The sequence below is a fragment of the Vigna radiata genome, chromosome 6 (genome assembly GCF_000741045.1).
Source record: "Vigna radiata var. radiata cultivar VC1973A chromosome 6, Vradiata_ver6, whole genome shotgun sequence".
Lineage (NCBI taxonomy): Eukaryota > Viridiplantae > Streptophyta > Magnoliopsida > Fabales > Fabaceae > Vigna > Vigna radiata.
In genome coordinates, this window is record NC_028356.1 from 2,194,493 (window position 1) to 2,220,527 (window position 26,035).

General features: G+C 32.5%; 5 protein-coding genes across 10 annotated transcripts; 2 read left to right on the forward strand and 3 right to left on the reverse strand.

Annotated features, from left to right (window-relative positions):
* Positions 1-1,098: 1,098 nt before the first annotated feature.
* On the reverse strand, positions 1,099-4,757 carry LOC106764390 (PLASMODESMATA CALLOSE-BINDING PROTEIN 5). Its single transcript, XM_014648678.2, has 4 exons — positions 4,246-4,757; positions 2,711-3,214; positions 1,822-1,852; positions 1,099-1,667 (listed from the first exon to the last, which is right to left on the reverse strand). Exons 1-4 carry the CDS (start codon positions 4,304-4,306, stop codon positions 1,493-1,495), a joined length of 771 nt encoding a protein of 256 aa, XP_014504164.1. The 5' UTR covers positions 4,307-4,757; the 3' UTR covers positions 1,099-1,492.
* A 1,009-nt stretch (positions 4,758-5,766) lies between these two features.
* LOC106765116 (pentatricopeptide repeat-containing protein At2g42920, chloroplastic) lies at positions 5,767-7,686 on the forward strand. Its single transcript, XM_014649622.2, has one exon. It carries the CDS (start codon positions 5,844-5,846, stop codon positions 7,440-7,442), a length of 1,599 nt encoding a protein of 532 aa, XP_014505108.1. The 5' UTR covers positions 5,767-5,843; the 3' UTR covers positions 7,443-7,686.
* A 78-nt stretch (positions 7,687-7,764) lies between these two features.
* On the reverse strand, positions 7,765-9,658 carry LOC106765118 (AT-hook motif nuclear-localized protein 16). Its single transcript, XM_014649623.2, has one exon. The coding sequence runs from the start codon at positions 9,056-9,058 to the stop codon at positions 8,243-8,245; it is 816 nt and encodes a 271-aa protein (XP_014505109.1). The 5' UTR covers positions 9,059-9,658; the 3' UTR covers positions 7,765-8,242.
* A 930-nt stretch (positions 9,659-10,588) lies between these two features.
* On the reverse strand, positions 10,589-16,208 carry LOC106764824. 6 transcript variants are annotated; one of them, XR_001375986.2, is made up of 5 exons: positions 15,863-16,208; positions 15,012-15,211; positions 12,788-13,266; positions 11,319-12,613; positions 10,589-11,217 (listed from the first exon to the last, which is right to left on the reverse strand). XR_001375986.2 is itself a non-coding variant. In XM_014649233.2 (5 exons), the coding sequence occupies exons 1-4, from the start codon at positions 16,044-16,046 to the stop codon at positions 12,577-12,579; spliced, it is 900 nt and encodes a 299-aa protein (XP_014504719.1). In that variant the 5' UTR covers positions 16,047-16,208; the 3' UTR covers positions 10,592-11,217; positions 12,540-12,576. The 6 variants fall into 6 exon arrangements, 3 of the variants coding, with proteins under 3 accessions (XP_014504720.1, XP_014504718.1, XP_014504719.1); XR_002668116.1 differs by having other exon boundaries at positions 10,591-11,217; positions 12,511-12,613; XR_002668115.1 differs by having other exon boundaries at positions 10,591-11,217; positions 12,466-12,613.
* Positions 16,209-21,279: 5,071 nt separating this feature from the next.
* LOC106764826 (probable WRKY transcription factor 71) lies at positions 21,280-23,574 on the forward strand. The gene is made up of 3 exons (XM_014649235.2): positions 21,280-21,993; positions 22,505-22,645; positions 23,024-23,574. The coding sequence occupies exons 1-3, from the start codon at positions 21,551-21,553 to the stop codon at positions 23,415-23,417; spliced, it is 978 nt and encodes a 325-aa protein (XP_014504721.1). The 5' UTR covers positions 21,280-21,550; the 3' UTR covers positions 23,418-23,574.
* The last annotated feature ends 2,461 nt before the right edge of the window (positions 23,575-26,035 follow it).

Genomic DNA, 26,035 nt, shown 5'->3' on the forward strand with positions numbered 1-26,035 from the left:
TATTACTATTGTCCCAAAGAATTAAAATATGTATTTGTGTTATCTGAAAAGTACTTTTCAAATTGAATAACTTTTTTATTGTATGGATGTAGGTAATTGTTTAATAGTAGACATTGTATAATTAGATGAAGAATAATTATTTTATTGTTTAAGTATAAAACTTATAAATAGAAAATAAGTTAATTATTTAAACTTAATTTAAGAAAAGAATATTATCATTTTAAAAATATTTTCTTTGTCTTCTTTTTAGATTTATGAAAGATATGTTCATCAAATCAAACTCCACCATTGGTGGATAATAGAATAAGTTTGTGTAATCTAAATTTGTTTTTGAATAAGTTTTTTTTTTTTTTTTTTGTCTTTTTTCTTTATGTTGGTTTTGAGGAATTTGTCCTGTGCATAGGGATCGGGTTTGCATGTGTTATTTTTCATTAAAATGAATTTGTTAGTTAAGAATCATAAATATATATTCAAATATTCATATGTTCAATTTTTTTTACAATAACTATTTTTAAACATACTACAATGATAAGAAGTATATTTAACTTAACTTCATATATTTATATATACTCTAAACATAATCTTATTTTAACTTTTTCCCTCTGCAAATGACATAGATGGTCATTGACATGTGTTTCTAGAAGGTGGTGTAGGTCACTCCTGGTGAAGGTAAAGAGGGTTGTTGGTTATTTTGTGTAGTGACTGAAAAAGTTAACCACTGCAGTGGTTGGAATATGGCATTGCACTGTTTAACCTCTTCCTTCTCTGCATGCAGTTCAATATGTGGGAATTCACCAAACTCAAACATCAATTTCAATTATTGTTATGGCTACAAAGTTGTATGCCACAAACACTATGAGTAGGGGACCTATGCTTTCTGGGATATCAGTACATGGCATGTGAACAAATTCCTATAGTCAGAACCAAAGTTCACACCCTCCACTATGCACACTGTTTAATCAATCTGTGTAGAACAATCCATTAAGAAAAAAAAAACAATGCTATTTTAGTTGTGCAAATTGTTCTGTCATGCTGATATTTTATATATATGTAATCATTACTCTTTGCTTTTTCAAGTTTCTAATTTATCTGTAAAGAAAACATACCAGAAAAATGTTTGTCTTTGACTGAGTCACTGTGTAGATAAGACTTTTGAGTTTTTGACAGCAAAATCTGACCCTAATCTATAAGATTAAACAGATAAGGCAGCTCAAAGATGTTTTTTTTTTTTTTTTTTTAATTCTAACAGTTCAACAGAGAAATGTGAACAACACAGAAAGTTAAATAAAAAAAGTATGTACAGCAACTAATGTATATCTCTCTACAAATGTCCATCATCTTAAGTTGCCTTTTCTCTGTACCATGTTTTTCTACCATTTATGTGCTGTTGATGGTCATGCAGCTACTATTTGCTTTTTGTGTCTCCCAAAAAGCCTGTAAAAGGGCAAAATTTGTTTGCTCAGAGCAGCAGTAGATCCAACTCCCAGTCATTTTAGAGATAATTTCTTTCCAAAGATGAAACTATCCACAGAATGACACAAATATCTGCAAAGCTATTTAATGTGTCAGATGATGCAGCAGAGGTAGAGGGGTTTGTGGGCACTGGCACTGAACCAAACACGTTTGCTCCGTTTGAGTTTGTTGTGTTCAACACTGATGTACTAGTGCTGCAGTTTCAAACACCAAGTTAGTAACTATATGATAATATTTTCTCTTGCAACTGTTGCAAGCAACATAATAACAAATGAAACTATATCGGCATACTAAAAGGAATAAATAAATGAAAGTATATATAATTATATGCGAGCAAGGAAGGGCCACCTAGTAAATGGATATTGACATGCCCCAGTACCTGCAAAACAAGTAAATGCATTCATCAAATGTTCTCAACAACCAAATAATACTGAGGTTTATAGCGTGTTGTGCGCTGGAAACGAAACAAAAAATGTACATCATCTTCAAATGTACATGATTTGTGCAGTACTAGATGAAGGTGTTGTAAGGTGGATACGTGAGAGGTGGGAGTGATTATAACAAATCTATGATTGGTTAAATATGATTAAAAATAATAATTTTTCCTAGCCAATGAGTTCATGTACTTTGTCCAAAGCATGATGTTAGTTCATTTTGAATTCACAATTATTAGTATTCTACCAGTTGTATAAGCACATTTAATGAAAAAATTGTGATGAAGTGCAATACTTAGCTCATGTTTATGCACATTTAGTGAAACAATAAATCTCTGTGACAATACATAAAGGAGGCTTTGAAGATGCTGCTTCCAAAAAAGTTTGACTTTTGCATCACTCAAATGGTTTTAGCTCATGCATCCCCAACATGAAGTCAGAATCTACAATCTATTGAAAGAACCAATAAACTGTTCAAAATGAAACCGAAAAATCATGAACAGGGATGTGCCTGATTACCAACCTAAGTGACCGACCCTACAATCCTACATGTCTGTGAATCAATTTGGCAAACACTTCATCTACAAATTTTCTGGTCTCCTTTTCTTTTATAATAATACTATCGTTTACCTGTAAAGTTCACCTTTTTATGTTGGAAACAAAATATATTAAAGGGTAATTCTTATTTCAACTTTTAATTTACCCAATAACTTGGCCATACCTCAGGACTTGTTTTAAAATTAAAATGCATGTAACATGATTGAAAAAATTTACAAGGAGAGTCATGGCAGCAAAAGGCTTACTTGGGTTAGTGCTAATGATGACAGCAGTTCCACCAAAATTGCAGCTATTTGGAACAGGATTCTTTTGATAGTACTTATTGAAGGCATAAGAAGCATGGTCTCTGATGGAATTTGGGTTGTAGCAGCTTCCACCAGGTTGAATTGCAGAGCAATCAGCACCACCATAGCCACAGGCATAGTCCAATGCAACTTGCAAGGTAGTTTGTGAGGCAGTTGGGCTAGCAATGCACCAGCTTGCACCTGAAGACAACGGGGAATTCACGGTGGTTGGCGTGGTAAAAGGGAATGTGGAGGGTGGAGAGACAGTGTCTGGATTTGAATTGGGATTGAGGAATGGAGATGTTGAAATGGTGGGGGTGGTGGGAATTAAGTTGGGAATGGTAGGAATGGGAGTGGTAATATCCCTCTGAACTGTAGAAATTGAGACAGTGAATTCTTGTTTCCCTTGGTCATGTCCTAGTACATTCACATGTCCAGGTACTTCCTTCACTGTCCTACTTGAACCTGTGTTTGAAATGACAATCGAGTTACTTTTGTTCTGTACTACTTTATCTAAAGCATCATGTGAACACAGAAATCAAATATACATTTGAAATCAGTTTAAGCCTTTTCTGCTTGAGGAGCAAAAGAAGTATAGCTGGATTCAAATTTTGCCTATAAGGCCAATGCATTTATTTACCCTGTATGGAAAACAAAACCTGTCTGTCATGCTATTCATTAGAAAAGTTGTGGAATTTTTAATTCAAACAAGCCAGTGGTTATATTTAGGCCCTTAAATCTCTCTGTTAATTCAAAAGGCAACAACTTGGAATAGGGCATCTATGTGGGCAGTTAAGGACAGGTAGGGTATCCTATGTACAGAGAGGCACACAGAAGTCAATGCAGTTGGGCCCTTTGTATCTTTCCAAGAAACGGTGGAACGGGAGAAAGGTTGGATGCAACTGTCCTATGTGAAATCCCAGAAAAAAATGAGCAAGAAAAGGACTCGTTTAAATTTTTCTATGGTGTGCGTGGCTCTATAATTGCTGGAACAGGCATTTAATGGAATAATACAAGAGACAATATTTTGATCCTGGGAAATTATTATCCATAAAAACTGAATTAGTAAACTAGATTCCAACAGAAAGAAGCCAGGATGGAGTAATCAAGGAGAAAAAGTGATTTGCACCGAATCAGTCAACATGTATATCCATACTGATACTGGTTGAACTGAAAAACTAGAAGAGAATAAAGCAATAGAAATACCAAACTTGAGAGAAAGAAAAGTGCTTTGTGGTTTCAGAATTCAAAACATGTTCAAGGGGTCCAAAAGAATATTAAAGAGAAAAGCGCAGCATAGTGCAAAAGATAAAGAATAAGAAATTGAAAACAGAATGAAAATGAGAGGCAAAGACAGTGAGAAGTAAGAAGCAATATCTTAAAACGGAAGCAACCGAGCTACATTTTCGAATAGAACCATCAAAGCTGAACCAAAAAGAGAAAGAGAGAGAAGATAGAAGAACTATAGAACAAACCAGACAAAGGGGATTGATTACCTGAACAGAGTAATTGACACAGCAGGAGAGATATTGCACAGTAAAACACACTTCTTTGCATATTTGATTTTACTGTTCAGCTTCTTCTCTAGCAGCTGCTCGGCAATGTAGCTCCCCGGTTATAGCAGTTGTTCCTTTGAATGAATGAAAGAGAAAGGAAGATATGATGAAAGATGGTAAATGGTGTATAGAAGTAAAAAGGGAAAATGTTTGTTGTGTGGGCTAATGATGCAAGTAAAAGTATATATAATAGTGGAAGAGTATGTGCGGTTGTTAGAGACAAAGGAGAAGATTTAAGAAAGAAAAGAGGGTGTGTGTGGTGAGGGAGAGAGTTAAGAGAAGGAGCAAAAAGGTGAGGAAGAAGAAGAAGAAGGTTGAAAACGAAGTAAAGGAAGAATTGTTTGGAATATAGACTATGTTTGTGGGTTTGTAAGTGATGATTGTAATGATGGCGCTTATGTGCACATTTTGGCTTTCTCTTTTTATATTCTCCTCTTTTTTACTGTTGTGTAACACTTATTCCAATCCTTCTTCTTCTTATACTCATCTTTTTCTCCTTTATTCTTATAAGAATATAAAATCTGACAATATTGCTAGTGGTTTACTTTGTCATTTGCATTTTTCCTTTCTCTTATATATATATATATATATATATATATATATATATATATATTTTATATATTTTTCTCTTGTCTTAGACACTATGTTCCTGCATGAAGGGAAAATTGAGAAAAGGATTGGTATGAGTTGTGATGTTTTTGTTTGCAACGAAGGTTGCTGTTTGAGTGTGAGTTCTACGTGGAGGAGGGAAAGTGTAAAACTTATTATTACTGCCATTTGATTGTACTATCAGCTTTTTTTCATCATTTTGTGCTTTAACTGATTCCATATTTGTTGTAAAGAACGGTGGCCATGATGTTGCAGCCCAACACCATAAAAGTCTGAAACTTTCTTCAAAGTGAAAACTATTTCTGTCTCAGTCACTGAATTCCCACTACAAATTACTTGCATCATGTCACAAAAACTTAGTCAACATTATTTGCAATATTTGCTAATTTTTACCACAATGAAATAGATATAATAGAATTATCATTTCTATTCAGTGTTTGACTTATTATAAACTTTTGATTGAACGAAATTACAGTATGGAGAAGTTATAGATGTTGATGTGGGTGGAGGAGCATGTGATAATGAGCATGTGGTTAGAAATCAAAGTGATTTGACAATATGGCCTAAAGTAACCATAGAGAATGCCCTATGCCGCCAGGGTTTGTTCACACAGCATCGCCAACCATTGTTAAGCTACTTTAACCCAAATTATGACATTATATATAGTTATTTTCATTTTCATTTTTATTTAAATTATTATTAAAATATTCATAATTTACAAAATAACTTAAAAAAAATACGTGTATTAACGGTAATTTAGCATTTTTATTCTCAATTATTTTAATTTATACATTTTGATTGTTAATGTAAATATGAATTATTAATTACATTATCTTTTTGTAGAAATTAATGTGTATACCGATAAACATTGGTCCGTGTCATCCTCATCATCTTCTTCTTCTGTTTTAGAGTGTGGTGGTGAGCACACAATGTCAACTCTGTGTTCTGCACTTCCACCATCATCATCACCCACCATAGCAAACTTCATCTCTGACCACCCATGCCTCACCATGCTTCAAAACCAATGCTTCAACATGAAAGACCTCCAAAAGATACACCCTCACATCATCAAAACTGGCCTTGCTCTTGACCACATTGCTGCAAGCCGTGTTCTCACTTTCTGTGCCTCTTCATATGGTGACATCAATTATGCTTACTTGGTCTTCACCAGGATTCCAAACCCAAATCTTTATTGTTGGAACACAATCATCAGAGGCTTCTCTCGGAGTTCCACCCCTCAGTTTGCAATTTCTCTTTTTGTTGATATGTTGTATTCTGCTGTTGAACCCCAACGTCTCACTTACCCTTCTGTTTTCAAGGCTTATGCTCAATTGGGTGCTGGACATGATGGAGCTCAGCTTCATGGGAGGGTTGTAAAATTGGGTCTTGAAAAAGACCAGTTTATTAGTAATACCATCTTGCATATGTATGCTAATAGTGGGCTCATGAGTGAGGCTAGAAGAGTGTTTGATGAACTTTTGGAACTTGACGAGGTAGCTTGCAATTCAATGATTATGGGGCTTGCTAAGTGTGGGGAAGTTGATAAATCTAGGAGGCTGTTTGATAATATGCCTACAAGAACAGCAGTTACTTGGAATTGTATGATTAGTGGATATGTAAGGAATGGGAGGCTAATGGAGGCATTGGAGCTTTTCCGCAAGATGCAGGAAGAAAGGGTCGAGCCTAGCGAATTTACAATGGTGAGCTTGTTAAGTGCTTGTGCCCATTTGGGAGCACTTCAACATGGGGAATGGGTTCATGATTATATAAAGAGATGTAATTTTGAGTTGAATGTCATTGTTCTCACTGCAATAATTGACATGTACTGCAAGTGTGGATCTATTGAAAAGGCTATTGAAGTGTTTGAGGCATCACCCACAAGGGGATTATCATGTTGGAACTCCATCATAATAGGACTAGCCATGAATGGTCATGAGAGAGAAGCAATTGAGTACTTTTCTAAGCTTCAATCCTCAAATTTAAAGCCAGACTGTGTAAGTTTCGTTGGTGTTTTAACTGCTTGCAAATATCTAGGAGCGGTAGAAAAAGCAAGGGACTATTTTACCCTCATGATCGATAAGTATGAGATTGAGCCATCAATAAAACACTACACTTGCATGGTCGAAGTGCTTGGTCATGCTGCGCTCCTAGAAGAAGCAGAAGAACTAATAAAGGGTATCTCTATAGAGGCAGATTTTATTATATGGGGATCTTTGCTTTCATCTTGTAGGAAGCATGGGAATGTAGAAATTGCAAAACGAGCAGCACAAAGAGTTTTTGAGTTAAATCCGAGGGAAGCCAGTGGCTATTTACTTATGTCCAATGTTCAGGCTGCATCTAACCAATTTGAAGAGGCATTGGAGCACAGAATTTTGATGAAGGAAAAATTAGTAGAGAAGGAACCAGGATGCAGTTCAATAGAACTACATGGAGAGGTTCACGAGTTCTTGGCAGGGGGGAGGCTACACCCTAAAGTTCGAGAAATTTACTCTGTACTGAATAACTCTGGTTTTGCACTTCAAGATTGAATATCTCCGAAGTGATGAAATTGTGAAATTTAAAAGCCAAGCTGTATGCAAGGAAATAGCTTTGATACAAAGAAGATTTACAATACAATGTATGAGAATCTCACAATCGAACCGAACATCCAGTTTGCTTGTCAATACCCGGGGATTTATAGTTTGATCAGGAGGAAAAAGTGCCTATATTTCATTATTGTTATACTATGTCTTCCCAAATTATTCCAGTCATATTTGGTTATTTTGATTACAATAGTGATTTGTTTTTTCTACAGCAATTAAATACTGGCGTCTGTTAATACTTGTACAAATTTGAATATAGGTAGGTCTGTCTGCAACGCTGACCTAAGCATAAGGTGATCCGAATCCTTATTTTACGTTTCCAGAAAAAAGAAAGTTATTCAGTATTAATACTTATTCAACTTTTACTGTTACCTGGTTTAGTCTAGTGGTACCTAAAGTATTTTTTTTTTTTCATTGGTGATGGGGGTTTGAACCTGCTAGACTTGCTAATCTTAATTTCTGTGCTTCATGCATTTTTTTGCTTCGAAGTTCTGAAACCAAATTCAGCAGTAAAAAGTATTAACTCTGAAAAGTAGATCTTATTGTATTGAAAATCATAACACTCACTAATCTGCTAAAATAATTGTATTGTGAATACAGTAGAAGAAGCATTAAGCATATGATCTTGTTAAGCACCATCAAGCTTAGAAGACCCCTTGCTTGTACAAGATCCTGAAAATATAATACCTACACTACAGTGCATTGTATGGATGTAACACAACAACTGACCAAGAGTGTGGTAAGTTTCAGGTTTTTGACAAGTTCCGCCCTGGTGCCCAAGAGTATATCTCTTGGGGCATTGTACCATTCATGAGCAGGTTCTGTGGCATTGCATACAAGTCAGAGATGTCAAGATGGTGAGTGCGTCCATTTTGGTAATGCTGATTCTGCATTGCAGCAGAAAGTTCATCATCTTCCAAAGGCAGACGATCGAAAGTAGCATGCATGAATGATGCAGCCATGATTACAAGAGGGCCTGAAGCAATCAAAGCACCAACCACAGCACCTCCCACAACTTGCCCTTGAGCACCTGCCAAGTAAATTGTGAGGCCTGTGATCCCTGGAGGGGCTGGTGGGGGAAGGATTGACCCCAGCAGTGACAAAATCTCAAACCTACCATGAAGGGTCACAATGGCACCAGATGACCCTGGTTGGCGCAGTGTTACATTTGTCACACAGCCTGTTCCATTGAGTATGTAAAGGCCACGTTGCTTTCTCCTTGCAAAGTTCAACAAACTTTCATTCACATCACAGCCTGAACTCACTTCCATAGCATGAGCCTTCAGTGCATTGGCACTTTCTCTGGTGACAATTATTGGTGGTTTAGGCTTGTTTTTTGAGCCGGCTGGCCTTCCACGTGGCCGCCTTAAGGTGTCCCCCTCTGCTGCAGAAGAAACAGGTGAAACTGCTTTTGGGACTTTTGGAGTTATTACAGTAACATCAATGCCAGACATGTTTGAGTTCCCCTTCTCTTGTTCTTGCTTTCTATCCATTTCACAAACAGAGGACACTTTGAGGCAAATGTGAAGTAACAAAGAGGAAATCGCTCTCTTCTGCTTCATAGAAAAGCTTAAGTAGTTGAATTATGAGAATAAATTTTATAGGACCCCAAAAGAATGATTGTTTTGTAGGAAGGAGTTAAGTAATACCAACCAACAAAAAATTGTTGTTTTATGCATTACTCTGCCTAATTCTGACTAACTTGGCTCATGTCAATTGCCTTCTCCAACAGATATCTCTTGCCATATATATAATTATTACACTTTACTTCCCAATCTTACCCACCTACACCATCTTTCTCGCATATGCCTGTGCTTTTTCATTATCAAACTCTCTGCACTTTTTCTGTTACTTAGCAGAACACTAGAAGCATGGTTGGAAGCTTGCAAGTATAGTCTGTTTTTAAAATATATCTGACAAAAATTACTCCAAAAACTAGTCGCTAGATAATAGCTGATATATGCATAGCATTGAATAGTTATAAGTTGTAAATTAGTTTATTAAATTACAAATTTTGATACAATAATTAGTTGAGGTAACTTATAAATATAAAAGAATAATAAACTCAAACTGCAGCGTTCCACAAGCAAGGGATGTCAAAGTTGTTCACTCTGTAGATTTTTTTTTAGTTGACATGAATGTATGGTTCTAGATTGTGTCTGTAATTACCTTGTTAGGTGATACTGAAATATGATATGATGAAATGAAAAAAAAAATGTAAAAAAAGAAGAGATTTTCAAATTTGGAATTTCTTTTACTGTTCTTTTAATGTAAATTAAATTAATAGACATTGATATTATGTTTTAAAATATATTAATTTTTTTTAATATATTAACATCGATGTATATTTTAATGTTCAGCAAAGGACAATATCTAAAATCTAACACTCGACTCGAGTTTTCCAGGTCTGTGATTTTTTCATTTTTTTTTGCATATGAATCTATAATAGCCCTTTTTATTGTTTAACATTGATGAGTTTTTGCCCTTTGAAGTCGTGGAACAGTATGAACCACCTTAGCTAGCAATAAATACTTTAGTAGAATATTACAATATAATTTTTTTTTGGTATAATGAAAAGTTAAATGTAAAATAAAAGCAATTATTTTCAAACATGTTTTAGAATAAGGTAATGAAAAAATTGGAAACAAATAAAGATATAATAAAAAGTTTCCTTAAAAAATTGGAAACAAATGAGAATCGGCTTTCTCATTCCACTATAACAATTTTTAGAAACTATTTTCCTATTTCAGGTTTCCAATCACCAAAGAGTTGCCAAGAGAGATTATGTACACATAGAATTTTCTCATAATTAAAGAAAATTTCAAAATTTTGGATATTTGACATCAATTTAATTTTTTAACGTAAAAAAAGGATAGAATCGTCACAATCTAGTATACCAAATCAATGAACTAATGAAGATTCATCAAAAATCTTAATCTTTGATAAAAACTAATGTTTTAAGATAGAGAATCCTCTCTTAATAAATTGAGTTCATATAATATAATGATATAATGATATAATGACTATAAAAGTATTCACATTTATATATGATTTATAGTCTAGGTATCTAAAAAAAAAATTAACAAAGGGCAATCATGAGTAGATCAGTTTACTTGAACATTTTCTAGTTGTTTTTCCTTTACAACAGTTATAAAAAGCATGAACGGGACAGAAATCAAAGATCCTCGTAATCTTGTATCGGAACATGTGCATATATAGTTTACCACCGTTTCCAAGAACTATTTTATTTTAAATCAAGAAAATATCAAGCAGTTCAAACCTCTTTCACTGTTGTCGCAACACTCACTGTAAATTTGCATCATCTTAGTTAAAAGTCCTTTCTCATCTCTCTCATCGTCATATGATTTCACCCAAAACAGCAGAATGACCTTATGAACTATATGTAGCTGAAAATGGAAAATGAACTCAGTTCAAATTCCAACTGTTTGGTCCTCATAATTAATAGTGACATAATATTCCAATATGGTTGGTTGACAATGGCTTCGGACTATATATGTTGCAATAGAGAAATGAAGTCTTAAACGCATCAAAACGAGCTGGCATGCATTGCAAGATTACTCTTGCTGACCTCATGGGAACTGTGTAATTCAAACATCTCTTCTAAAAGGCCAGAACAGTATACGAGACTTCAACTACTGTAGAGTGTACCGTGTTTGCAATCTTATCCTGTGAATGGAGCGACTGTTTCTGCTACTGAAACCTGAGACAATGATCAGCCCACAAAGATAACTTTGGTGTTAGCTCATCCCTCATTATTTTTTGGTCAAAAACTAAAAGTGTGTGATGCACGTCATTACCAACCATTTGAAATCAGTTGTCCATACGCATGAAATACGGGATACTCAGTGAATAGAAGCATTTCCTTTACTTGCACCAACACTTGTGAAAATTGAAAAGCATACCATCACGGGTGCCCCATTATTACTCTTACTTTGTAATCCTAGTTCTATTGGTTTCCTTATGTGATGTCATACCTCGATGTAAAAAGAATACACAATTTGGAATTTTGTGGTACTCTGTTCTGAATAATATTTGACAATTTTCTTGCATCAAATGGTACTCGGAGATGGGAGAAAAAGGGGCTGTACATCTGAATGACTACCATTAAACATCTTGTATTTGGTAGGTTTGTGTGCAAGTGTTTGTGATAGTAGTTAAGCATGCCATACTTCAAACTAATATGTTTTAAATATCATGCAAGGGACATTTCAGGTGCAAGAAAACTGCAGAAGGTGCTAGTATAATTAGTACATTAGTTCACAGAAATTTGTGCAGTCTAGTTATGAATAGATTTTTTGTTTTGAACATTTTCTGCAATTGAAAGGTTTTGGTTACAATTCTATAAAGCAACTAGTTTAAAACTTGTGGTGACAACACTGCCCTTTTGTAACAATTCGGGTATGCAAATTTAGGATTGTGGCATTCATCACGATAATAGACTTGGAAAATCAGCAGCTAAAACAATAGCAGTAGTAATACCAAACAAATGGTTCGGTCAGTTAGTTATTAATAATTGAGTTAATTTGTCATCTATTCATACCAGTTGATGAGTGATTAAAAGCATGATTTACCAAAACATATATATACATGTGTGTGTATGTACGTTCTTATATGTAACTGTCTCATTAGACTCATATATGACATCACTAGGTTGCCAACTCCTGCAAGGTAAGTGATGCTGCATTACCTTACACAAAACATTTAATGGAAATCCTCCAAAAATACTTCATTACTACGTTCATTTATGAGACAGATTAAGGTTAGAAAAGTTTGAAACAACGGACAAGCAACTACACTAGGCTATTCTTAGTCCTTACTCCTTTGGCAAATTTCTCAATCTGCTATTCCTCCATGATCAATCATATGATCGCAATTTAGAAAGAATAATGCTAAATGAAGATAATAACACTTCATTTTAATAAACTAATAACAAGCATCTCGGATGTACCTTTCCTGTTTCCACATTAAGTGATACAAGAAAAATTTTGCAAACCTTTTTCTTCCAATGAACTTAGTTCTGACCTGGATGTAGAAGATGTGTTAAGCAAAACAAAATTTATCAGATCCTCAGTTTTGCCTCCTTGGTTCTTCTAATTCTGAGATTGAAAATTGAAAAGGTGTTGCATTACTTTTCTTCATTATTTTCTTGTAATACGAATATTCATAATAATTCAAAATCACTAGATAGAACCTACTCTAAATTGATTTTCATAGTTAAATCTCCATAGGAGAGAATAAGAATTACGCTTTGATAGATCAAAGAGTTGTACCTCTGCCTAATCCCATGGATGGTCTCAAGGAGTTCGATTGTTTGTTGCAACCTGGAATTATTTGGTCTCTCTTCATTACCAAGTACCAAGGTTGAGACGTTCAAAACAGTAACTAGTTCAGCTTCAATTTCACTGAGTTTTTTATCTATCCGTTCCATGAAATCCTCATACGAGGATATTTCTGACAAGTTTCTGGCTATACTGTCTTCATTTGAACTTCCTACACTAACGAATTCCTGAAGATTCTGAATCTCCTTAACATCCAGTGAATTTCCTTCACTTTCGATAGACAGTTGCACATCTTGAATATTGTCGAAGTCCATCGTTTCAGGATCTGAGTCATCCTTACTGAAATCATTTTGAACTTCCTCCTTTGGGGCAACAATTCGAACTGGACTTGAAGCATCTTTTGTTAGGTCTTCAATGTTCACATTAACATTTCCAATTAGCTGACTTTCTTTCAAAGATATTGCCTGAAACTACCATAGGTTTCTTTCATTATTCAGTTAATAAAAAATCTATTTTAAGTAAAAGCAACGTTCACATAGAGATCAAGAGAAAGAATAAACATTATAAATGGACGCAAACCAAAAAAATAATTTGAAATACATAAGTTATTCAGCAATAACAGTCTGAGTTGACAGGTACAGTTATGCTTATCAGTCAGTACTAGAGCATACAATAATATAGATTTAAGAAAATAAATTGAGACCATCACTAAAGGTAATCACTATTTATTTAGTTTTTAATTTTTCTTGCATAAAGGTTATAAGTAATCTACTACATGGTCTAAAAATCCTAATTACCAAATGAGAATATATGAAACCCAGTTACATGATTTAACATCTTATGAGTTTTGTAGCAATGATATACTTTAATGTATTTTGAACTAGTAAATAAATGCAATTGTACAAACTATACAACTCTACACAAACATTACATTGGGCTTTCCTGTGAAACTCTCCATTTTCAGACTAAGCAAAACCACAGAAAAATTATGCTTTTCAATAATTTCGTGACAGGTAAATTCAAAAGCAGTCTGGTTTTTTTGCAATATTGAAGTCAATTCCACCCCATCCATCCACTGTCTTCCTAGAGACTGATAATTTTCACGTGGTGCATACTATATACGAGAAGTTAATTTAGTGGCAAATGAGGCAGGGGACAGGCACTGAACTGACGGAAGGAACTCGCTTTTCTATGAAAGATGTTGGTTGTAATACTTTGACAGCACCTCTATACAGGGATACAATCAATTCTAAGAGAAAATTTTAAAGGGAGTACAAAAGGATATTTTCCGAATTGCATTTTTTAACATGCCAATATGAAAATAGTTGGTGCTTTCGTTGAAAATTTTGCAATTTATTTATTTTCCATAGCTAGTACAACTTTTAATAAAGGAAGAGTTTACAAAGAAATAACTTAAGCAACAGATGAAAATTGGGAATCTCTCTCAAATGACCATAGAGAACAAAATGATATATGCAGACAGAAGAAAACAAGGATACCACATACGAGAATGACATACACTTGGACAACTAATGTTCAAAATATAGGATAGAACACCACCTTTGATGTATATATATAACCAACGTGACAAAAATCTCAATTGAGAATTAAGATTTATATAATTCACACTATAAAAACAAATTTGTTAGTTTCCCAGTAATAAAATCTTTCAAAATAGAATTCTAAATAAGAAACATGTACCTTAACAGTTAAAATTACCAGTTAAGTCTTGTGGAAAACTAGCCTAAAAATACGAGTCATGCATTACTTATAATGCAAGATATTCTTTTCTAATTTCTTTTTTAGTTTTCTTTTATTATAGTAGCATATAGCCTATAATAGGTGTCGACTCATTTTCTTTACTCATACTCAAGCCATGTTCGATAAGTGTCATGTCCAAAAAGTGCACGATCAGGCGACAGCGTATTCTACATAGATAGCGGTGCATCCTAGGTCCACAGTCCCTTCTGCAGATGCTCATGCCTGTACTTGCAAGCAATAAACAACTTTTGCGAAAACACTTGAAATAAATCTCTCCATCAAACATACTGGCCATGCATTACATTAAGAATCTAACACTCTGATGATACGAACAATTCATAACTTACATAACAAAGGTGTTCTCCCTCAAATGTATTGATATTTATGATCATGATTCCATCATTTCAAAATGAAAATAGAAACTAAGACTGTAGGACAAATGAACTGACTTTACCTCACTTAACTTTGCGGAAAGCTCATCAAGCAATTCAATGCGTCTTTTAGACTTGTCCAAAGCCTGCAACACCTTCTTCCTCTGAAAAAGCATTTCCCTTGCATAATTTTCCTCCCCCTTTTGAATGCTTATAACTGCCTGTTTTTGAAGCTTCTCCGCAGCTTCTGACAACCGCAGAAGCCTCAATCTAGCATTAGTTGCTGTTAACCACAACATATAAGTTCTGTATTAGAAAAATACTAATCACTCATTCAATTTCCCTTTCATCCAATTCCCTCTTTTTATTTTATTTTATATTTGTTTCTCTTCCTTTTTCATCACATCCATATCTATTACTTTTTCTTCCTATTTCTCTCTTTTTTCCATCCCAAAATACACCCCATTTTGGGGTGCGCTTTTATAATCACTCATTAAATTAGAATAATCGTCCTCAAACTATTGGCCCCTCGCATAAACAGTTCCTAAAGTAATAAAATTGTTTAAGCAGACTGTGAAGTATGAATATCCATCATTTCATTGCCTAAGTTGATGTATTTCAGTACAGTTCAGAAACCAATTTGGAGAAATTTTCGATATTTAAGGACTACACAACATGGTTTTGATAACCTCTTGAGCTACTCAAACAATTTTTCTTACAAGAGTAATACTTCAAGGTCCAATTGATGCACGAACGCAGTGGACAGCTTTTTCAGTTATATTTCCTTAGGTCAGAATTGTAATGAAAAAGTGAAAAACTAAAACTTTAATCATACTCAGGGGCCTGACTATAAAGGGTGTTTTTTCAGAAAACATTAATCAGAATGAAAGCGGCAATAGCATGAAGAAAAACAATTTGAAATTGGTAGGGTTACCCTTGGCTCTGGTGGCGTCAGCCTCAGCATGAAGATGATCAATCTGAGAACGCAGTTGCTCTGTGTTGATGACAGCTGTAGAAGCAGAAGAAGAAGAAGATGAAGATGAAGATGCGCAGCACGTGGGCCTCCATGAAGGAACAGCCATGGCCATAGTTGTCACTCTAACACAGTTCATTATCATCCCTTTCTCTCTTCCAATGTGCAACCTTACACTTACAAACAATTTCTCATTACCAATTACACGAATTCTTAAGGACAATGCCAAATTCAATATTTAGCCACTAATTGTTTCTAAAGACTGATTAGCGAAATCTATTTTGATAATAAATTATGCAGAAAGCAAAATAAACAGGAATAAACTCTGAGATCCATCTTCACTTCCTATTCAAAAGCCAAAATAAGGAGAAGACATTTTCTAATTCAAACATAAATATAATAAAATATTAATGTATCTAGTCAATTAAAATATAAAAAAAATATAATCAGTTATTTTTAATGTAAATGATTGTTGATATCCCTATAATTATATTTGTTATCATAAAAAATAAAAAATTAAAATTAAAATAATAGATAAAATAAAAATTATTAATTTTATAATTTCATTTATTAAAATCATTATTTATCATTTATATTGATAAAAACATTCACAATTTTTAACAATTTTTTTTCTTTTTTATATTTTTCACCTATTCCTCTTTCATTCAATCAAATTCACTTTTACCTCATTCACTTATTTTCATTCTCCCAATTCCATTTACAATATTTATTTTCATCCTCCCAACTCCATTTACACTATACTTAAAGCACATATTAAGAGTGGTGCCTAATAAATCTCTGAATTTATTTTATTAATTACTAATATTATTTCTTCTTGTCGGGATAAATATAGAATGTTAAACAATTAAATATATGTAAAGGTTTTTATTATAAAATAAAAAGTTCATAAAGTGTAAAAAAATCATGATAAAATATCTCAAATTTAAAAATAATTTGGTATTATTTTTTATTCCTTTTCTTATTCTTATTATTATTTTATTGGAAAATAACTATTTATTTAAGTTAGATAAATATTTAGCTTTTCTTACCAAAATTTAAAATGTAAATCTTTTGGACAAATTAAAAAAAAAAAAATCTAAGTTTACGGCTTAAATGCTTCTAATAAAATAGTCAATATAAAAATATAATTGTACTTACTAAAAAATACCACGTATATTTCTAAAGTTCTTGAGTCATATGAAAGTTGTTACAAAATAAAAGATAATAAAAAATTAATATATATATATATATATATATATAATATTACTATATTATTTAATTAAATGAATCATGTATTCAATTATTATGTGACATAAAATGATATTTCTAATAATAATAAAGCTATCGATATTTAACTATATATTTTATAAATATAAAGTAACTACATTAACAAAAGAAATATATCTATTAACATTATTTAACAAAATTAGACCAATAATACTAAATGGATCGTGTTAAATTACATTCTTTAGTATATTTATTAAGGAAAGTAATTCCAATAACTTTTGTGAAAAAATAATATAACATACAGGATAAGTTAACTTTTATGAAAAATTAACTTAAATTTATAATTTAATTACTGTAAAACTAATTTTCAAATATATATATATATATATATATATATATATATATATATATAAGTTTGGTTGGCTCCATAATCATAAATTCAAAATAAAGTAATAAAGTTCAAAAATTTTCAATCTTTAACACTCTTTTTGGTATAGTCAATTTAATTTTTGGTGCATGATATTTGATCCTTACTTTTGAAAAGAAATGAAAAAGAAAATCTTTCTTTTAAAAAATATGCACGTTTTTTATTTCATAATCAACGTAGAATAATAAAGTTAAATATAATTTTAGTATCTAATATTAAGTGTGGATTTAAAATTAAATTTTAAAAATAAATAAACATGACCATTTTAATTTATTTACAAATTAAATGATGATTTAAGTTACCATTTAAAGTAGAAAATGTCAAATGAAATAAACAATTTAAATGTAATCCAAAATATAATTTAATGAATTAAAAAAGTTAATGTAATTAAATTAAAGGAATATTTTAATTATTTAGTTTTAAAATTTAAAAATAAAAATATATTAACTTTTGACCTAAAGACAAATTTTAATTTAATGTATAAATATAAAAACTAAAAAAATATTTAACTCTAATGAGTTTTTACGTCATAGTCATGTTTACAAAATAAAAGAGAAGATTTGAAATGTAGATACAGGGAAGAGAATCATATCCTATAAAGATTTTTTGGTTTTAGCAGGAATTGAAAGAAAACATTGAAGATGATACATACAATGATATAAGTTAACAATTATGTCAACAATTTCATGCTCTGTCAAACAAACAACCCTAATCATCAAACCAGCAAATCCAATTTCTGGTCAACACATCAAATATATTTATCACTTATTTAAATAGTAATTCATAAATAACATAATCTAAAGTCAAAAAATACTTTCACTTTATTTACACCTTTTAATCTCCGGTTCAAACGAGTTATTTGATCTAATTTAATTTGATGTGTCACTGATTTATCACTCATTAAGTTAATCTAATATGATTCATTTATTAATAAATTAATTTAATATATTTCATGTTGATAGATTAAACGAATTAATTAACTAACTCATTTAATGATAATTTTTTTAAATATTTATCTAATTCAAATTTAAATAAACTTCAAATATTAAATTTCAAAAACAATTAAAATAAATATATAATTAACCTAAATATAATCTAAAATCATTTTAAACTTTAAATATAAACACAAAAAATAAAATTAAATAAATTAAAAAGTAAACCTAACTTATGAATTCAATTCGAGTAAATTAAGTTTTTAATAAATATGATTCAAAATGTAATTATATCAAAATTATAATTTTTCATTAGTTCAATCCAACTTGAATTTTAAGTTAACTCACATAATATAATTAGTATATATATATATATATATATATATATATATATATATATATATATATATATATATAAAAGTAGTGTTTTTTAAATGAGATTAATTAACTAAAGTAGTTAAACTAAGAATTGCAGCATGTAATAAATGCGAGCCATGATCAGGCAAGTCAAGTCAAGGGAATGACCATGATTCTTAACTTTAGTTTTCAACATTTTTTTTTTCCTTTAAATCTAATGAACACGTACGCTTTATATTTAACTAAAAGTATTTGAATGTGTTTTTAAATTTTATATATTTAAGATTTGAGACGAAAAATAAAATAATTTTTAACATATAAATAAATAGAAATGTCACTTTATAATCAATTTTAAGAATTAAATTTAAAATTTAATTTTTTATATAAATATTGTTATTTCTATTTACTGTTTGATCGTTACTTGAATAAACATGAAAGAGTGAATGTAATAAAAGTTCCGAATGAATTAAAGATAAAATTAAATATAAATTTATCTTATCAATTTTTGTAGAAATAAATTAACTTTAAAATTGAGCTCTTAATATAACATTTATTAATTATAATTTTTAATAAAAATGAATTATTTATAATAATAATAATGAGAATATGGAAGAAAATAATAATGAAGAGAAGGTGGGTTTATTAGTGGTATGATGGTTGAATGGGCGGTGGTGATTGTCGAGTTTGCACCAACCCACCCATCAAAAAGTCTTTCTTTTACCAACCATTTTTCTCACTTCTCACATTCATTACCCATTCTCTCTCTTAAGGGATCAAACTACCACTTTGTCTCTCCCCATTCCTACAAAACCCTAATTTTAATGCTACAATCTTTACTTTAAATACCAATTTCAATTAAAAAACCTATTTTCTAAATATTTTTGTTTTTTTACTACATCAAAATCACTTTTAATCAATATGTTTTTTTTTCATTAACATTGTTACAACAGAAACTCTATTTATTAAGAATATAAAATTTAACAACGTACGAACTAATTCGTAGATACTATATATATGTTTCATGAAATCACATTAGGGTTTGATACATACGATTTTGACCATCTAATTTGCGTGATTTTGATTTGATGTGAATGTGATAGTGTAAGCACATGAGCATATGATAAGGCATCGAAAGGGAATGTGACGTCAAAACCCACTCACCATCATCAACCCATACATAGATACCCATAGACATAGGCGTGATCAGGAACAGCACTAGTTTTTTTTTTTTTTTTTTTCAATTTTTGCATTATTCAATTTCATATTTTATTTAATAATATCCAATTTTCATTTTTATTATGCATTTTTCTATTGAAATACGCAGAGAGGAAGACGAAGAAGAATCATAAATAGCAGCGAACGAATCTCCCGTACGTGCCACTCTGCGGTCAAACGCCGGTGCCCAAACCGCGACACGTGTAAGATAAACCTCAAAAATTACACCAGCAAAATGCTTGTAGTCGGAATTTTTGACTAATCACACTCCCTTCTTTACAACGTGATAACGACCCTTCTAAAAAATATAAATATATTTAACAATCACATTAATCACAATTTTATTTATATATTAATCTCTTTATTAATACCACGAAACAAAATATCTATGATATAATTAATTATGGGGTTATTTATTCTGCATATCAGCATGATCCCTCATATAATTGATCACATACGATCCTACCAAACCACATACGTGGAGCTCAAAGGAACACACAAAGTAAATTTGAGGTCAATGTTTGAAATTATTTTTTCTTCTCAAAACCTTGTTAGCATTCTTGTATATTGTTCTTAACATCTAATATCTTATATTATATATAAAAAGAGAAACCTCTCAGCATGCAAGCATTATTCAACTTGTTATTTTCTTTGTCCTTGATTAGATTCAAAACGATTAAATAAAAGGGAGTGCTTTAAATTAAATGAGAAGTCACCATCAACTATATGTATAAATATATAAACATATATAGGTAATAAATCTTTCAACCAACTGACTAATAATTATCAATCAATTGGCTTTTAAAGATTAAAATATTGCCTCATGCTGATTTTTTTGTATTTCTTTTAAAATATGTCAAATTGCTTGATGTATGAACAGGAAAAAAAATATATGGACTTGGTATATTTAAGATTTGAAATGGAAACTAAAGGTAATGAGACGACAACTTTATCGTTCTCGTAAGACAAAAAAATGTATAAAAGATATATTTTTACACTCATTTAACGTTACTTTCTACTTTCTTTTATCTTGAAAAAAATACAAAAATTTATATTGTTAATTTTTTATGTACAATATGAATAGATGTTGAGTGAGAATATACGATGTACTACTATTGGATCAAGAAATCATGCCACATGCAGAAGCAGGTATAAGAATTAATTATAATATATATTATTTTTGCATTGAAAAAGAAAAAATGATTATTTGGTTTAGAAAAAAATGAACCACACACTGAGTTTAGAAAGATTAAGATAGAGAAACACTCCCCAATTAGCTCCAAACACTAAAGTGAGGGTGCAAAAGTAGAAGGAATAAAAGCAAAGAAGAAAAACAAAGTTCTAAGCCAAAAGCTCCCTTTCCCATAACAAGCAACCACATGGAATTTAAGTCTTAGCTCAAATATCATTCTCAAAGCTACCTTTTTTTTTTTTTCTTCTTGGCCCTTCATCCTCCTCCAACCTTCTTCTTCTCCATTTCTTCTCTCATCCATGGCGAATGAGAAGGATCGTTTTTATGACCCTTTTCATTACAACCACCACGAACACCAACTCAACCACTCTTCAAACTTTCCATTCTTTAGGGACAACAACTCTGCACCAATTGCCTCACAAAACTTTCAAGGGTTTCCTTCTCATCAACGCACCACTTTCACTGACTGCTTACATGGTTCCATGGATTACAACACCCTCTCCAGAGCCTTTGACATGTCTTGCTCATCATCTGAAGTGCTCTCTTCCATTGATGAAAACCCCAAGAAGCCTAGTGCAGGAGACTCCGCAGGGATCAGTGGAAACCAGTCAACACCCAATTCATCGGTTTCCTCCTCATCCAATGAAGCTGAAGCACTCCTAGAAGAAGACTCCACCAAAACCCAGAAGAAAGATAAACAGCCAAAAGGGTGCGAAGATGAAGAAGAAAAGCCTAAGAAAGAGTAGGTTTGATTACTTTTTTCTTCTTTTGCCCCTATTTCTTTTTTATTTCCGATAGATCAATGGAGGCTGAGAACGTTTTTGCCCCGTACAGTTTATCTTTTTCTTCCTTTCAACACACGAATAGGATCTGATTAATTAATTTCTCTTATTTTCTATAGGTACATGGAATTTTGAATTTCTTCTCTGAATTACTGTTTACTAATGCAATTATATTATCACTCCGCGTCTTTTCAATTGTTCATGACTTTTAGTGTTTCTTATGAAATGAATTTGGTCAATCAATCTTGTCTGTTATACTTTCTTATACTATATATATATATATATATACAGTGCCGTACGTGAATGCTATATATTATCATGTAGGTTTTGTGTGTGACTAAAATGGAGAAATAGTGTGGAACAATCATGGGAACTTAACCCTAAAATAATTGCTATCGGTTTGGTGAGTTACTTGAGGCACATAGATATATATGTTGCGGTGAATTTGACTGATATTTTGGAGCGTTTCAGGAACAAGCCTAAAAAGAAAGAGAAAAAGCCAAGAGAGCCTCGTTTTGCCTTCTTGACTAAAAGTGAGATAGACAACCTTGAAGATGGATACAGATGGAGAAAATATGGACAGAAAGCAGTCAAGAACAGTCCCTACCCAAGGTTCATTATTTTCCAATTTTGAAATTTCTTATCTACCTACGTGGGGCATTATTATCGTTTCAAACCAAAAATGATGAAGCCTTGTTTTTTGTATAGCCGAAAAAAATGATTAAGAGTTGTGGAATTTCTGCACCAAAAATCATCATATGTGTATTGAAACACAAAGTATTTTGTTTCCTTGTTATTGTCATATACATATATATCGATGTAATGTAATGATTCATATCTTTGTCATATTAAGGCTTCGTAACGGCTTGTTTCTTGTAATCAATCTACTATCTAATGATGAAGTTGGAGACACGACATGCAGTACTATGATCATGATATTACACGTATGATGAATGTTGAATCTGACAAGACTGGTTACTTGTAATGCAGGAGCTACTATAGGTGCACCAGTCAGAAGTGCAGCGTCAAAAAAAGGGTGGAAAGATCATTCCAAGATCCATCAATTGTGATCACAACATATGAAGGGCAACACAACCATCACTGTCCAGCAACGCTAAGGGGCAGCGCCGCCACCATGTTGTCAGCACCTCCTTTTTTTGGTTCCTCTTACATGGGCTCAAGCTTACCTCAAGATTTTCTTGCTCAGTTTCTTCCAAGTTATACCCAAAATGATCACCAAAATCCAATGTTCAACCAAAACCTTTCCAACAATCTCCATCTCCAGCCGCAACAACATCAGCAGCACCAGTTCCAACTCCCTCGTGACTATGGTTTGCTGCAAGACCTGCTGCCATCATCATTCCCAGGCAAACAAGAGCCATGAACTTACAAAAAACTTGGTGCATGTTTTGATTTATTTATTTCAGAAAAAATACTAGTTTTATATTTCACTATTATAAAAATTTAAGTTACAGTAACGGAATGACCTTTTGTACGTTTCAAACACTATCCGTTAGTAAAAGAAAAGCAGTATTCAGTGATATTCTTTTAAGAAAAACCATTATTTTTTCACGATAAACAAAATCAAACATGCACTAACCAATGTTGCAGTTTACACTGTCTATATATATGTGTATGCAGTAAGTATAGTGGCTTCTTCTTTTTACTTGATTATATCTCTGGTCATCTCTTTAAATGATGTATGAAGAATATTTGTATGGAAATGGAAGACAGGTCTATATATGGTAGTTGCCGAAGATCTAATTAAGAGCATTAAATGAGTATTTTAGAATTTGTGAATTTGTGCACATGACATTGATCTTGATTACTCTTAAATACATAGTTTGGTGAATTTTGTCAAAAATGTCAGAGATGGACGGTGTGTTTTTCATTTGAGTACTTTGCAAGTTGCAAGTATAAAGGAGACGATGAAGGATTGAAAAGACGTATCATACATGTATGAATCATCTTTATCAGTGAAAGGTATTGACAGGACTTGGTGATGGTTTCTTGGATCACTAACACAAGAACAGTATGGTGAAGATCAACACCATGACATGGCAACGTAGCTATTCATTATTCCCATTTTATGCTCCTAATTCTTTGCATCGCAGTTCTTATATATATTCAAATGATGGAGGAATTAACCAAGAACATGTACTTGAGTAAGGTTGTTTGAAGGGAGCCGCGTGTGTATATATATATAGATAGAGATATAGATATAAACATATATTGCGGCGTTTCAGTTATAGTGTATGTGTGCTAGCGTGTGTAACTATACTTTTTGTTGTGGACAAATACCTAACTTTTTAAGATTGATGTGATCTTGAGCTGGTAGTGTTATTCATCCTTCTTTTTCTTTTGTGGTTAAACCAAATCTAAGAAGATATAGATGATTCAAATGCAAGCTTAAATTAATTAGCTATCCGAAAATGATATTTGACATTACATTTTTTACTTTTTATTATTTTTCTTCTTTTTGAAAATGTTAAGCTTTTTTTTATGATCATTTATTTTTATAATATATATCAAATGAATATTATTATTCTTAGTTATGAATATATTTTTCACCTGTTAGGATATTTATCTTATTTATCATGATTATATTGTGTCTAGGGTTACTCTAATTATCATGATTATATTGTATCTAGGGTTACTCTAATTATCATGATTATATTGTGTCTAGGTTACTCTAATTATCATAATTATAGTGTCTAGGTTACTCTAATTATCATGATTATATTGTGTTTAGGTTACTCTAATTATCATGTACTCTTGTATCAATTTATTATTATAAATACAAGATTATGAGAGGGATCAATCAAGCCCTCTAGAATTATTTTACAGTTTAATTCTCAAGTTGGTATCAGACGGGTCGATCCCGCTCACCGCCGCCGGCTGCCGTTCGCCCCTGTCTGCCGCCAGCCACCGTCACAGTCCCGTTTGTCTAAACCCTTAGGGTTTTTCTTGTTTCTCACTGGTACGATTTGTCATCTTCAGAGATGGCGTCTGGTAGTGCTCTTTCCTTCTCCGGAAGTCCATCAATTACCTCCGAGAAGCTAAATGGAAAAAATTATCTATCATGGTTTGCTGCCGTTGAAATGTGGTTCCTTGGCCAAGGGCTTTATGACCACCTTGAGCAAGATGGAAGTCATGTGCCTACTGAAAAAGTTGATAGGTGGAAACAAGTAGATTTCCAGTTGTGTGCCCTATTATGGCAATTAGTGGAACCCAACCTTCTTATATCTCTGAGGGCTTTCAAAACTTGTCACTCCTTTTGGAAGAAAGCTCAAAGCATTTATGCCAACGATATTCAACATCTCTATGACACTGCGAACAAGCTTGCATCTCTTAAAATGACAAACCATGATATGGTGTCCTTTATGGCTGAAGCCCAATCTGCCGTCGAAGAACTGAGGATGTTTTTGGAAGCGGACCCATTAAAGGATATCCAAAAGAAATTGGACAAATATTACATGGTATTGATTCTTCGTGCCCTACATCCCGATTTTGATCATCTCAGAGATCAACTTCTAACTAGTCATGAGGTCCCCTCCATGGAAACATTGACCACTCGTCTTCTACGTGTCCCGGTACCTCAAACTCAGGAGGCGCATGAACTAGTGGAACCATCTGTCATGGTTGCCACACGAGGAAGAGGAGGACGTGACACTAGAGGAGGAGGACGAGGAGGTCGGGGACGTCCGCAATGCACATACTGTGAAAAGATGGGTCACACTTAAGAAAATTGTTATTATTTACATGGTTTTCCTTCCAAGACCGCCGATATTTTGAAGACTGAAACTTCCACTCCAAAGATTGAAACATCCACTTCTAAGTTCACCGAGGATGAATATCAAGAGTATTTAAGGTTAAAGTCCAACAGCTTGGCAGAATCATCTCAATCTCCCAGTACATCAACAGCCTGCATTTCTCAATCCATGGAAGGTCCAAATTCATGGGTAATTGACTCAGGTGCTTCTGATCATATTTCTGGTAATA

Bases quoted from the DNA above. Each gene is read 5' to 3' on its own strand.
- LOC106765118 (XM_014649623.2), bottom strand. From the start codon at position 9,058: ATGAAGCAGAAGAGAGCGATTTCCTCTTTGTTACTTCACATTTGCCTC.
- LOC106765116 (XM_014649622.2), top strand. From the start codon at position 5,844: ATGTCAACTCTGTGTTCTGCACTTCCACCATCATCATCACCCACCATA.
- LOC106764390 (XM_014648678.2), bottom strand. From the start codon at position 4,306: ATGCAAAGAAGTGTGTTTTACTGTGCAATATCTCTCCTGCTGTGTCAA. The intron at 3,215-4,245 runs GTAATCAATCCC...TTTCAAACACAG, and splicing joins GTGTCAATTACTCTGTTCAG to GTTCAAGTAGGACAGTGAAG. The intron at 1,853-2,710 runs GTAAGCCTTTTG...CTTGTTTTGCAG, and splicing joins CATCATTAGCACTAACCCAA to GTACTGGGGCATGTCAATAT.
- LOC106764826 (XM_014649235.2), top strand. From the start codon at position 21,551: ATGGCGAATGAGAAGGATCGTTTTTATGACCCTTTTCATTACAACCAC. The intron at 21,994-22,504 runs GTAGGTTTGATT...GGAGCGTTTCAG, and splicing joins GAAGAAAAGCCTAAGAAAGA to GAACAAGCCTAAAAAGAAAG. The intron at 22,646-23,023 runs GTTCATTATTTT...CTTGTAATGCAG, and splicing joins AAGAACAGTCCCTACCCAAG to GAGCTACTATAGGTGCACCA.
- LOC106764824 (XM_014649232.2), bottom strand. From the start codon at position 16,046: ATGATAATGAACTGTGTTAGAGTGACAACTATGGCCATGGCTGTTCCT. The intron at 15,212-15,862 runs GTAACCCTACCA...TGTGGTTAACAG, and splicing joins TGACGCCACCAGAGCCAAGG to CAACTAATGCTAGATTGAGG. The intron at 13,267-15,011 runs GTAAAGTCAGTT...AACCTATGGTAG, and splicing joins TTTCCGCAAAGTTAAGTGAG to TTTCAGGCAATATCTTTGAA.